The sequence below is a fragment of the Tamandua tetradactyla genome, chromosome X (assembly GCF_023851605.1).
Source record: "Tamandua tetradactyla isolate mTamTet1 chromosome X, mTamTet1.pri, whole genome shotgun sequence".
Lineage (NCBI taxonomy): Eukaryota > Metazoa > Chordata > Mammalia > Pilosa > Myrmecophagidae > Tamandua > Tamandua tetradactyla.
Genome location: NC_135353.1, coordinates 54,211,483 through 54,226,615, shown reverse-complemented (window position 1 = coordinate 54,226,615; position 15,133 = coordinate 54,211,483). Strand labels below are relative to the sequence as shown.

The 15,133-nt window shown below is 31.9% G+C and overlaps 1 protein-coding gene across 2 annotated transcripts in view; it reads left to right on the top strand.

The window, feature by feature from the left end:
• Positions 1–15,133, top strand: part of HTR2C (5-hydroxytryptamine receptor 2C) — a 289,867-nt gene that overhangs the window by 207,766 nt on the left and 66,968 nt on the right. Inside the window, exon 3 of one of the 2 annotated variants that reach the window (XM_077145475.1) lies at positions 1,827–2,027. In XM_077145475.1, coding sequence (XP_077001590.1) covers positions 1,827–2,027 — 201 coding nt within the window. The remainder of the gene's footprint in view (positions 1–1,826; positions 2,028–15,133) is intronic. The other variant, XM_077145476.1, reaches the window with a different exon arrangement.

Here is a 15,133-nt window from a genome sequence, read left to right as displayed (position 1 = left end):
GGGGACTGGGAATGGATGATGGGATTTGGGTACATGGGGTATTGGGTGAGTTGCTGGTCATGGGTCTGCACTGGTGAGAGCAGCAGGACCAAGGAACATGGCCTGGCTTACTTCCTAGTCCCCTGCTCCCATCCATGCATTCCCATAGACTCCGCACCTCCGTGCCAGGCTCCAGCTTTCTGCCTCTCAGCAACTCGGCCTCTGCAACCAGCATTGCCCTTTGTGGTGCAGAAGGCTTTCCCATGTCAGCTGCACTCTCAAATTGCCTCCCCAGTCACCCTCCTTTCTCCTCTCTGATTTTTCCATGGACCAGAGTTAATCTCAAGCCCCTCTATTTGGCCATCTTCCCAGAAGTCCATCATCTACTTTTAATAAGAGTGCTAAGACCACTCAAGAAGAAAGTAATAGTCTTTTCAATAAATTATACTGTGACACCTGGATATCTACATGCAAATTAATGAAGTTGGACCCCTTATCTCACACTAATTACAAAATATTAACTCAAAATTCATCAGAGAATTAAATGTAAGAAGTGAAAGTATAAAATTTATCAAAGGAAATATGGAGCTAAGTCTTCATGACCCTGGAATGGCAGAGGATTCTTCAAGTGAATACCAAGCACAGAAGCAAGAAAGGAAAAATTGATAAATCAAATTACATCAACATTTAATCTTTTCACACATTAAAGGACATGATCAAGAAAGTGAAAAAACAAACTATACAATTGGAGAAAATATTTTTAAATAATATATTGGAAAAAGGACTTGTATGTAGAATATATAAAGTCTTACACCTCAACAAGAAAAAGACAACTCACTTTTAAAATGGGAAAAGGATTTGAAGAGATATTTCTCCAAAAATTTATACAAATGGCCCACAGGCACATGTAATGATGCTCAACATCATTAGTCATTTGGAAAATGCAAATCAAAACCACAATGAACTATCTTTTCAAAGTCACTAGGATGGCTATATTTAAAATACAAAGAAGTAAAAAACAAAACAAGTGTTTTAGAGGATATGGAGAAATTGAAACTCCCATATATTGCTGTGTGAATGTAAAATGGCACAGCCACTGTGGAAAACAGTTTAGTGTTTCCTCAGAAAGTTAAACACAGAATCACCACACGACCTAGTAATTTCACTCCTAGAAATATGCCCCTTAAATTGAAAACATGTATTAATAATTATGAACTTGTGCCCAAGTGTTGATAGCAGCACAATTTGTAATTTCATCACATTTCATCTGATGAATGGATGAACAAATGTTTTGTATCAATACGTTGTCATATTATTCAGCCATAAAAAGGAGAGAAGTACTGAGACATCCTGCAACATGGGCAAACATCAAAAACATTACGCTAAATGCAAGAAACCACAGATTAAAGATTACACATTGTGTGATTCCATTTATATGAAATATCCAAAATTGGTAAATACATAGAGACAGAAAGCATGTTAGAGTTTGCTAGGGACTTGCAATAGGGAGAAATAGGAAATTGCATCTTAATGAGGGTGATGAAAATATCTTGGAACTAGAAGGAAGTGATGGTTGCACAGCATTGTGACTAGTAGATGCCATGCAATCGCACATTTTAAAATGCTTAATTTTACGTTATGCAAATTTTATCTCAATGAATAAATAATTTCTATAACATTGTACATAGCAATACATCATTACTGTGGAAAATAATGCCTTCCAATTTTCACTTTTGGTAAAATGTTTGGATTATGTGGGGAAAAATAAAGGCTTGGATGTAAATGTAGAGTTCATTCAATTTGCGTAATACATATATATATTTTGTTTTCTTTCTGTTCTCTTTCAGATTATGTCTGGCCACTACCAAGATATTTGTGCCCCGTCTGGATTTCATTGGATGTTTTATTTTCAACAGCGTCCATCATGCACCTCTGCGCTATCTCGCTGGATCGGTATGTAGCAATACGTAATCCTATTGAGCATAGCCGTTTCAATTCGCGGACTAAGGCCATCATGAAGATTGCTATTGTTTGGGCAATTTCTATAGGTAATTAACTTTCTTGGCCATAAGAATTGCAACGGCTATGCTCAATATTTTTGGATTATGTACTGTGAACAACGTACAGACGTCGACTGGTAACATTTGCGTTTAACCGGGATTCTTCTATTTAATTATTATTCTTAATCTAAGTATCTGATATTTAGGTTAACAATAATGAAAGGAATATAATGTATATGAATATATTAATGTAAAGATACTGTTTATGCTGCAAATTACTTTATGCACCAATATGTCAATGAATTCTCCAACACAGACACATAAAACCTTTTAAATATTTAAAACGTTTTGTAGATGAAAAAGATATACATTAAACTCTAAATTAAAAACAAAACCTAACATTTAGATCTTAGGAAAGGTAATATATCCCAGAATAGTATTTTAATATTTCTATGATAATTCTATGTCCTCTTCATGGAAAAGTAAATAATATAATCTGATATTTATGAAGAAAACATATCTAAGTTTATGTTATTATTCAACCTAAAATATACTTAGTTTAAAATGTCTCCTTGGATTCTGGTTATGCAATGAGTACAAGTATCTATTGCTTTCTTTAATGATTTAGGGCAGTTGGAAGGGAAAGAAATTACTCAATGCTTATATGATTTGATATATTCGTAACTGTTTTACCACCGATAATATGAAAGTAAAGAAATTTAACCAGTTGGATCTTTTATATTCATGTTTTATTCATTTTCAGTTGTAGCTTACACTGTGTCCTATTAAATAATTATGTTCAAACATGGTTTTATAAAAGATTCAGATAAAGTGAACAACAAAATCAAGACCTCTATAAGAAAATATCAGTGATATCTAAATATTTTGACTCTGGGGTATATTGATCAAATAAATGTATTTAAGTCTAATATTTTCTTTCTCAATGTATATATTAACAGACACCTTTTAGATAAGAAGTCATGAACCTTCTTCCCAGAAAAAATAAAGTCTATATGCACAATTTGACTTTCAAATTATAGTGCCTAAAAAAAATTACACATATAAATTAAATTAGGATATTGGGGGCATCTGCTTCTAGCAATGGCATACTGAGTAATTTGTAAGGACTCTTCTCTAATGAGAATTAAACTTACAGAACAAAGACTAAAAGCATCATGGATATAAAAATGCGGTGAGGGATTACTGGACCAAGATCCAGATACTGACAAAAATCCAGAAAAAATGACGATGATTTTTTTACCTCTTTTGCCAGTGATGTAATTCTAAACCTGAAGATGTGACTGAGAGGTTGAGAAGTGCATTCACAGCCTCATAGAACAAAGGAGGCCCAAAATAGAATACACATTCTGGCCAGGATCAATTAACTCGAACTTAATTTTGAAATTAAAGATCTGTACACTGATAATAGAGATGAATCAGTATTAAACCACATTACACAGAATTCAACCTGGTTCATCCTTGGACTACAGTAATTTCATATTGTGCATGTTTTCAAATTTTTGGAAGACAAAAACTCATCCTCTTAGGCTTCAAATTATGACTTTCAAAAATTTTCGAATCCAATAATTGGCACACAGTGATAAACCAACACGTGAAAAGACAACATGAATCAGATGCAGCACAATAAATGGCAATAATCCATAGACATTCTAGATACTGGAATGAATGAACACAGACTTTAAACATCTATTTGTACTGTGCACATGGAAATTTAGAAGCTGAAAAATATTTCAACAAGAAACTGAAAGTTGTAAAGAGTGTTTGAAAACAAGAAATTCTTGAACTTAAAAGCATGATATCGAAAATGAAGAACTCAGTGTCAGATTAGACATTGCTAAAGAGAGAATTGCAGATCAGTAAGAAGAGACTGTTATGAATCAACCATGGAGAATTTATAGTATAACAAGTAGACAAAAAAGAACAACAGATAATAGACATAAATCATGTGTAAAGAGTTATATAAGGAGAGAAAAGAATGGCAGAGAAGCAATATCTGAAGAAATGACTTTAGAAGTCATGAAAGACATGCTCTCATTTAAAGAGCTAAACATATCTCAAGCAGAATGAACAAAAATAAATCCATGTCTAGACCCATCATACTGAAATTTCAGAAAGAAAAATTTTAAAATTATACTCAGCTTTAGAGAAAAAATAAACTTCAATGAGCAATGATAATATTGCCAAATGCTTTCTCAACAGCAACAAGAAAAGCCAGAAGTGGATGAAATGATAGCTTCAATGTGCTGAAAGAAAATAAGTGCCAAATTAGAATTGAATACCATGTGAAATTATATTTTAAGAATACAGATGAAATTAATACATTATCAGATAAGCAAGCATTGAGAGAACATGCGTAAAGCAGGTTTCTATTAAAAAAAATACTAAAGGGTGTTCTTAAAGCAAAGGAAATTACCACAGTTGGAAGGTTGGCGATGCAAGAAGCAATTAAAAATAATAAAACTGGTAAATGTGTGATTAAATCTAAAGAAATATTGGCTTATTATAGAAAAATAATTGTATCTCTCATCCTTAGAATATTTATGGAACTAAACTAAAAAATGATGGCATATATGTAAATGGTTTTATAAGAAAGCTTATTTCATTGCCCAGGAGAAAAGTAAAAATCATATTTAATATTAAACTTTGATAATAATTTATTTTTGTACATTCAAAAGTAATCAGTTTTGGAACAGGAGTGCTTAATGTCTAAATTTACAGAGAAATACTGTGGAGTAATAAGACAAATCTAAATAAATCAATAAAAAGTAGAAAAGGGAACACAGATCAGGTGGGGCAAGTATAAAAGCCATCATAGGACAGCAGAGATAAAACCAAATATGCCTGTGATTATATTAGATGTAAATGCACTAAATATTTTGACTGTCAACAGGATTTGAGAAAATATTCCAATGATATGTTTATAAGGTGTATATATGTGTGTGTGTGTGTATATATATATAAAGCATAAGGAAAGTAAAAGGATAGAAAAAGTAATTCTTCACAAACACTAACTAACAGAAAGCTGTGTCCAAATAGGAATAGGCTTTTAGGTAAAATAAAGGACTAAAATAAAGCACTTGAAAAAAATAACATAATGATGAAAGATTTAATTCAGCTATCAGATATATTATGCATCTATATGTTACTAATAATATAGCCTCAAGAACTACAAGGGCAAATATATAAATCTTCAATCATGTTGTAAGATGTTAACACACCTAACTCAGTGATTTTATAAGTGATTATATAAGCACAATAACCAAACCTAAACTCAATGAAAATAATTAGTACACATTTCCATCAATTGCACAAGAAACATTTATCAAAATTGGCCATACACTTGGCCATGCATTAATACTCAAGAGATTTCAAAGGAACATAGAGTGTATGTTCTTTGACTGAAATGCAAATGAGATAGAGATAACTACCAAAAAAATAACTAGAAATTCCAATATATTAGGAAATTAAGACTTTTTTGTTTCCCCCCAAAATCTGACCCAATGGTCTTAGAATCCATTGATGATTACTTCCTTAAACATTTATTACTAAAGGTGATTGTGTTCTGTTTTAATTTCCTTACTGCTAAAGCAAATGTCATGCAATGGGTTGACTTCAACAATGGGAAATTATTGGCTCACTATTTTCAGGCTAGAAGTTCGAAATCAAAATTTCATCGAGATGATAATTTCTCACAAATGCCTGTAGTATTCTGGGTCTGGATACCTGAGCTTTTGGTCCTTGGCTTTTCTTTCACATGGCAGTGCACATGGTGGCCTCTCTTGGCTTCTCAGTTACATTGACTTCCAGCTTCTAGATGCACCTGGTGGCTCTGTCTCTCTCGGCGGTATTCCTTAAAAGACCTTCAGTAATAGTATTAAGACCCATACTGATTCAGTTGAGTCACATCTTAACTGAAGCAACCTCATTAAAAGGTCTTATTTACATTGGGTTCCCACTCACAAGAAAGGATCAAGTTTAAGAACATGTTTTTCTGGGGTACATATGTCCAAGCCACCTGTATTAGTTTATTAAATGCTGCCAGAATGCAATATACCTGAAACAGAATGGCTTTTAAAAAGGGGAATTTATTAAGTTGCAAGTTTACCTTTCTAAGTCTGTGAAAATGTCCAAACCAAGGCACCAATAAGAGGTTACCTACACTCAAGAAACGCCCGAGGTTACCTTCATTCAAGAAAGGCTGATGAAGATCAGGGTTTCTCTCTCACCTGGGAGGACACATGATGACGTCTGCTAACTTTCTCTCCTGGCTTCTTGTTTCATGAAGCTCCCCAGGGGTCGTTTTCCTTCTTCATCTCCAAAGATGACTGTCTCTGTGGATTCTTTTGACTCTGGTTGCTCTAAAGCTTTTTCAGAAATGGTTCCCTCTTAAAGGGCTCCAGGAAGCAACCCTACCTTGAATGGGTGGTGACACATATCCATGGAAACTATCTAATCAAAGGTTTCCACCCACAACTGGATGTGTCACATCTCCATGGAATCAATAAAAATATCCCATCCATTGATTGAAGATTAAAGGACATGGCTTTTCTGTGGTACATAATAGCTTCAAGCCAGCACACCACCACATAAACACATATACATATACACTGGTGATTTTTCTCACTGTTTCATTCTTTCTACCTTTATTGTTTGCATTATATGTAAGGAAGGATTTTCTCTTCCTCCCTTTGTCTAGATATTATTTTTAAAATTTTTATCAGTAGAGACTCACGGATTCTTTTGTATTTAGTGTAATTCATTGCTTTCCTTAATTATTTGATGCTAAAATTCAACATAATTTTTACCTCAGCTTTTTAATTTTTTAAATTCAACTTTTTCTAACCTGTATACTTGTTTATATTATGGCCAGTCTGACTCCCAAACTTTAAAGCCAAGCTTGCTATCTAGTCACTATGTGTCTTCTTTATCACCATTTATAATTAATTTCATAAGAATGCATTTTGTAGCTTTGCCACTCTACTGAACCTGTTTCTGTAAGTTCACTGTGATCTCTTGTCTAATTCATCAGTTCTCATTTTGGTCTCAAGATCTCTTTACATTCTTAAATATTATTGAGGATCCCAAAGAGCTTTTCTTTATATCACTTCCTATCTATCAATATTTACTAAGATATTAAAATTGAGAATTTAGAAATTTATTTATATATTAATGTATTTTAAAATTGCATCTTAACATAAATATCAATATTTCCCCAAATGAATAAAAATAGCGACAAAAGTGACATTGTTTTACTTTTTTTACAAATCTCTTTATGATCTGGCTTAATAGGTCGACCTCTAATGTATTGCAATATGCTGATTTGGTTGAATTATGTCAAGACCATATAAACTTCACACAAATATGTAGTTACAATACTGGAAAATGTGTTTTTTAATGTGTCTCTCTACATATATGTATTTCTATACCTATACATACACTCACACAGAGGTAGATATGCGATATGTATATCACAAGGAATTTTTTTCATGTTTTTTTGTTGTTGTTTTGGGGGGTGCATAGGCCAGGAATCAAACCTTGGTCTCCTGCATGGCAGGCAAGAATTCTACCATGGAACCATCCATACTGGAAACTATTTTAATAATATTTTCAGATAATTGTGAACCTCATTTTCTGACTACACCAAAACTCAACAAGTGGTAGTTTTGTAAGTTTAGTTGAAATAGGGGATCTGATACCATATCACCAAAATTTTCATATTTTGTCACATTAAAATCCATTGATCTATATTGTACTTTGAATGGGTATTTTAACCCGTTTTATCTTATAACATCAAGCACAGACATTAAGAAAATATTGGTTTACTTAGTTATGCAGATATTCCAAATGCTGCCACATTTTGTTATACAGTATTGAAGAATTACAAGCAGTGTTATCACCATCAATCTCATCAAAGTCTTAAAGACTTATATACTAAAAGCATTAGGAAGTTGTCAAGCTCTCAGTGGCAGATGCAAGTGTTCCAAAGTTCTAATATTTATTCGAAATGTTGAAGTTCATATCTGGCATCTAAATATCATCAGTTTTGTTTCCCTCAACTTGTCAGGCTTGACTTCTATTTTTGAGAAAATATCTGCAAAATATTCAAATCTGAATAACCCTACGTTGCCTGTCAGTCATTCGTTCAAGTAAAATATTATTCCATGAGGGAAAAAGTGGCTAGCTCATCTTGCAGCTCTAAGAAATTGCACAAGTGCTTTTCCTCAAAGTAATCACCTTACATCAGAATGCAGCAGAAGTTTTATAGTCATACTTCCCATTTTATCAAATGGATTACTTAAAAATGGACTCAAGGATTATGATTTAATAAAATTAGTATATTTTACTGCTTCACTAAATACATTCTTAAGTAAATGGATTTTTTTTCCCTGAAAGTGTATGTCAGTGAAGAATATGACCACTTGTACAGTTCAGTGTCACTGGCTTGATTCATGCTAAGGCTCCAGTTTTATCCTACATTGTTTTTACATTATAAATGCAATTGTCAGCACAACAAAAACAGGAAATTACATCTTATGGAGCTACTTTTAACTTCATGGAACAACAGAAAGGGTCTCAGAGATGCACAGGTGTCCATAGACCACACTTTAAGGACTATTTCCAATTCAACCTCCCTCTATATAATTTGATATGGCTGAGGATGCTTTCTTCATAGTTCTCTCTTCTTTTACCTACTATGATTTCATTTTTCTGTGGTTTCCTTTTATCTAAAATTTTTGTCTCCTATCCATCATTTCATTTTCTGCTTTACCCTCATTATTCCTTAGAATTCTATTCTTTCTAATTGCTTATTCAGTTTTCCTGGCTTACCTCATTCAAAAAATTATATATAATACTGATGACTGTCTAATAAATATTTCTATTTGTATCCAGATTATACCCATATCTCCTGCTTAAACTGTATAGTGGTATAGAGATGATTGCTGGACCTATATTTCAAATAACATCTTTCCAAGATTGTGCTCAACACCTTTTTCCCATCACACTTTCTCTTACTCCTGGATTTTTCTTAAGTGAACAGCAATAGCCTCTCCCATTTACTAAAACAGACATGTGAGGATCATTTTAGACTCCTTCTCTTTCTCCCCATAGCCAATCAGCAATCCTGTCAAGTCAATTCCTTAAATATTTCTCATCATTCCAGTCTTTCAATTCCCTCTATTGCTTTTCGATTTAAGCCTTCATTGTTAATCATTTATGCATCCACACCTCCTTCTTTCCTATCTCTGTAGAAGTGATGGTTCTCACCTATTCAGTGCCCATCTTCACATTCTTGGAAACAGGAAATAGTTACATTTGATCCAGAACTCCATGTTCAATTTCTGCGAGTATTCTTTCAAACATTATTCATCTATCAATATCTCTTTGCCTTTGTTTTATACTTTCGTTTGTTTCCTGATCATTTTGTTTTTTGCATCTTGGCTCACTCTTCTCCTTTAGCTCATTTTGGGTTGCTATACAAAATTATTTACCCTATTAAGTGGTTTTGACAATAAGGCACAGCTCTAAGGACATTTTTCCAGCTCCATGATGTGTTAGTAGCCATACTTCTCTAAATTCAACTTCTACCCTCATAATAGCTCCTGTATCTCATGCTCCAACCATATCTTAAATATTATTTTCACCTTAGGTCAAGTGTTCTAAACTTTGGTGTCTATGAAGAGAATTCAGGGGTATCTGTGAACTTAATTTTTTTTAAGTATGACTTAAATACAGTAAATTATGCAAATCCTAGGTGTACAGATTCATGAATTTTTATAAATGTATATATCTTTATAATGAATACCCAGAATAAATACAGGATATTCAAAATATACCAAGTACTTTCTACTGTCTCTCTCTGTCAATAACCCTCTAGGGTAACCAATATTCTGACATTTATAGACATAGATTAATTTTACCTGTTTTGGAAGATCATATAAATGAAAGAATGTAATATGTATTCTTTCATGTGCTCAATTTGAGTCTAACTTCTTTCAATCAATTCCATGCCTTTATGATTCATCTATCTTGTTGCACTTATAAGTACTTGATTTATTTTTTACCATTGTTGCATAGTATTCTATTGTGAAAATATACTACCATGAATTTACCTTCTTATGCTTGATGGACATGAGGTGTAGTTCCAGTTTGTGGCTGAACATGCTTATCCATGTTTTTGTTGGACATAAGCACCCATTTCTGTTGTGCTTATAATGAAAATGAAATATGAGAATTATTTCAGCCTTTTGTAGTATGTATTGTCAAACATTTTTCCAGTTTGGTTGCATTAATTCACAAAAACACCAACAAAGAGATTCTACATTTTTATCAAAACTTTGCTATTGCCAGCCTAAATCAGAAGCCAACAATCTTTTTCTTTAAGGGACAGATAAGAAATAATTTAGGCTTTCTGGGCCACATATGACTTCTGTGGCATATTTTTAAGCAATTCATTTAAAACATAAAATAATCCTTATATTTTAAGCCACACAAAAATTGGCACAATATCCAAAAGGTGGAAATAACCAAAGTGTCCTTCAAAAAATGAAAGGGTAAACAAAATGCCATACATACACACTACAGAATATTAGGTGACCTTAAGAATCAATAAAGTTATGATACATGCTGCAACATGAATACTTCTAGAAAGTATTATTCTAAGTGAAATAAGAAAGGCACATAGGGCAAATATTGCATGATTTCATTTATGTGAAACATCTATAAATAGCAAATTTGTAGAGACATATAACAGAATAGAGTTTACCAGGGAATGGGAGAAAGAAGGAGGAGGGAGATGTTGCTTGGTAGGTATAGAATGTTTATATATTTTGTAAAAAAAAATTAAATAACATTAATTAAAAACCTACTTTCCAAATCTTTCTCTCCTAATTAAGAAGAAATACCCAAATCCTTACTTAATGTGGCTTACGTGCCTGATGTGACCAGGCCGCAGGCTACCTCTCCACTGTCATCTCACCTATTTTTTTTGCTCACTTTTCTCCAGATTTCATTTGCTATTTTTAGAGCATGATTAACATGCTTTATACTTTCCATTCTGTCTTGTCCCAGATAGCTTCATGGCTTAATCCATCATGATATTAGATCTCTGTTCAAATGTCCCCAAATCAGAATGGCCCATCCTGACTCCTTGTCAATAGCACTTCCCCATTCCTTTAAATTATCTTCATTTTACTTCATAATATTTATTTAGTAACATTATATTACATATTTATTTTCCTTTTAATTTATTATCTGTTTCTCTTACTTACATGTAAGGTCCATGAAGACAGGGACTTTACCATGCCCACTGTTATAACGTTTCGTGTAGTGCCTGGCACACTACAGGTGCTCAATTAAAAAAAAAATTGGCTGCAGGCAATATCTGGACTGTGGGGAATAGTTTGCCAACTCTTGATCTTTATAATTAAATCTGTTTTGGTAAGTATGAAGAATATATCATTTTAGTTTTATTTTCAAAACTCTCTTTACTCACAAAGTTGAGCAAGTTTTCTGAGCATTTAAAAACCCTCCTTTGTAATGTGTCTTCTCTAGCAATTTGCCTATTTTCAATTTTTTAATTGATTTTTGTGAGTTCTTTATCTATTGTAGCTATTAGTCCTTTTTTAGATAAATGTACTGAAAATATTTTCTCTCAGTGTGTGCTTGGTTTTCCACCCTCTTAATGAAGTTTTATTTGTCAGTGTTTTCTTTAATTTTCAGTGATTTTTATGTCCAGTGTAAGAAAATTTTGCCTATCCAAACTTTAAGAAAATAAGGCCCTTTTTTTTTCTTTTTCCCAATAGCTTGATGAACTTAACTTTCAAAGGATGATCTTAATTTTCATGGTTATAGGAACCATCACAACCTCAATTCATTTCTGATGTGAGCTAAGGGTTGGGGTTTATTTTTCTTCTCATATGGATATCTATTGCCCAAAAGTGCACTATTTATTGAAAAGATTATCCTTTCTCACAAATTAAAATGGAGCCTTTGTCTTAAGTCAAGCAGTCTTACATATATTGTGTCTACTTGGTTATCTCTTCTACTCTAGTGATCTAATAGTCCTGTACCAGCACTACAATGTCTTAATTGATGCAGCTTTATACTAAGTCTTGTAATATAGAGGAAATATTCTACAACTCAAAATTGTCCAGGCTATTCTAAGAACTTCTCATTTTTATATAAAATTTAAGTTAGGTTGTTGATCATCAAATGAAACTTATCTTTTAAAAAATCAGATTTGCCTTTCAAATTTATAAATTATTAAAGCGAAAATTGGTATGTTAACATATTAAGGCTTCCAACACATGTATGTACATGTGAATGTTCTATTTATTTATGTATTTTTAATTGCTCTGTTATATTTTGCGTTTTCAATTAAGAGGCCTTAGACATCCTTTGTTAGATTTACCCTTAAAAATTTGATTTCCTAAGATGCTATTATAAATTTTATTGGCATTTTTCATTCATTTCTATGTGTTTGTTTTTAGTATATAGAAATATATTTGATTTTTGTTTATTAACTTTATACCCAGCTATCTAGCTAAATCCTCTTAGGATTTCTAAGAGTTTATTAATGGATTCATTTGAATAGTCTATATACTCAATTATGTCATATAAGAATGATGGCAGCTTTATTTCTTCTTTTCCTATCCTGATATTTTCTTTATTTTTATCATTTTATTGCACTGACTAGACAAGCAGGATAGTGTTTAATAAAATTGGTGATTGTGGATATGTTTGCTTTCTTCCTGAGCTCAGGAGAAAAGTGTCAAATCCCCTTTGACATCTATTACAGTGATCATAGAATTTTTTTCCTTTACTCTATTATAGTGGTACATTATTCAAATTTTTGAGTAATAACAAATCCTGTATTCCTGGGATAAATTCCACTTGATGAGGTATTTTTTTTCTACATTGTTGGATTTAATTTGATTATACTTTAGTTGGGATTTTTGCATCTATTCTCATGAGAGATATTGCCTTGTCATTTTCCTTCCTTTGGTAGTGTTTTTGTCTGGTTTTGGTATCAAGGTTATAACTCATTATAAAATGAGTTTGGAACTGTAGCCCCTGTATTACCCTCTAAACTTGGGTAAGATTAATAAATATTTTTTCTTCTTTGAAATATTCGGAAAAATTAATGATCATAGCCTCTGATAATGTATCCATCTGAGCCTTCTGTTGCATGTGTAAGATGTATATGTGTGTGTAATGGTTCTTAATTATAGATTTCATTGCTTATATATGAATAGGAATATTAACATGTGTGTGTCAGTAATATTGTTTAATTGTAATTTTCAAGGAATTATGCATTTCATCTAAAGTTTCACATTTATTAGCATAAAAGTGGTGTGTTATATCCTATTAAAATCCTTTAAATAGCTGTATAATCTATAGTGACTTCCTCTTTCACATCCTCAGTATAGTAATCTGCTTTAGTTTTACTAGGAGTTTATAAATTTTTATTAAATTTCTCCAAGAAACACCTTTTGGTGTCAATAATTTTCTCCATTGTTTTACCATTTTCTGTGTCATTGATATCTGTTCTTTATTATTTCCTTCCTTCTGCTGACTCTTGGTTTAATTTGCTCTTTTTTCTTTAAATCTTAAAGAAGAAGCTTGATCTGTGACTTTGAATTTTTCTTATTTTCTAATATAGGCATTTAAATCTATAAATTTTCCTCTAAGTACTGTTTCAGCTACTGTTTACATATTTTGACACACACTTTCATTTCAGTTCAAAGATTTAAAATTCCCTTATAATTCTATCTTCAATTCTTGAATTATGTAGATGTCTGTGGCTTAATTTCCAGATTTGAAGAAATTTTCGGAAGTATTTATTGATTTATAATTAATCTATAGTAGTCAAATACACTGTATGATTCAATCATATGCTATTTATTGAAATTGTTTTTTGGCTCAGGTCATGATTTCTCATGATAAATGTTTTATGTGTACTTCAAAAGATTATTGTGATGTTGAATGGTGTACTAACAAAAATCTTTTTGTGTATACTTTCTATGTTTTTTTTGTTACTTACTGAATGAGTTATGTTACAGACAGCAACCATCATTGGCAAATTTCTTTACTGCTTCTTTTAATTCTTTTAACATTGTCTTTATAAATTTTGAGGTTATATGATTAAGTGTGATTAATAAATAAGATCATTCTATTACTTTTTATCCCTCCTAATACTTCTTCCTTTAATATCTACTTTACCTGATATAAACTACACAACTTTCTTTACGATTAGAATTTCCATAGTATCACATTTCCATCATTTTATTCTTGAAGTATCTGTATCTTTACACTGTAAGTAAATCACTTATAAGCAACATATGGTTATTGTTTTAATATAATCTTAAATTGTTTAGCTTTTAAGTGCAATGGTTGGACCATTTATATAGCATAATTTTGTTTATGTGCTGTTTGTTTTCCATTGGTCATTTTATTCATTATTCTTTTTATTTTTTATTTCTTTATTCCTTCTTTTCCTTGTATTTTCAAATGTTTTCCTACTATATCCAAGTATACATCCTTTGTATATATTTGGTATAAAACAATGTGCACATAAAGTGACAATTTGATGAATTTTACATAGATATAGCAAATCTGTATGAAGCCATCATCACAATCTAGATAATGAAGATATCCATCACCACTGAAAATTTCCTCATGCCCATTTGCAATAATACTTCCCTTCTTCACACATGCTTTTCTGTCCCTAGACAATCACAAATTTGCTTTCTGAAACTATATATTTATAAAATACAGTATGTACCCTATTGTGTATGGTTTCTTTCACATAGCATAATTATTTCTAGATTCATGCATGCTGTATGTCTCAAAGTTAGTTCCTATTTACCATAGAACGGCATTCCATTGAATGAACATACCACAATTTGTTTAAAAAGTCTACTCTTCATGGACATTGGTGGGTTTTTTTGGATGTTATGGAAATTTGTGTACAAGTTTTTGTAATGACATATTCTTTCTTTTCTCTTAGATAAATACTTAAGGGTTGAGTGATTAGTTTGCATGATAGATATATAATTAATTTTTTAAGAAACTGTCGAATTGTTTGACAATGGTTATATGATTTTTTACACCTAACAACTTGGTATGACAGT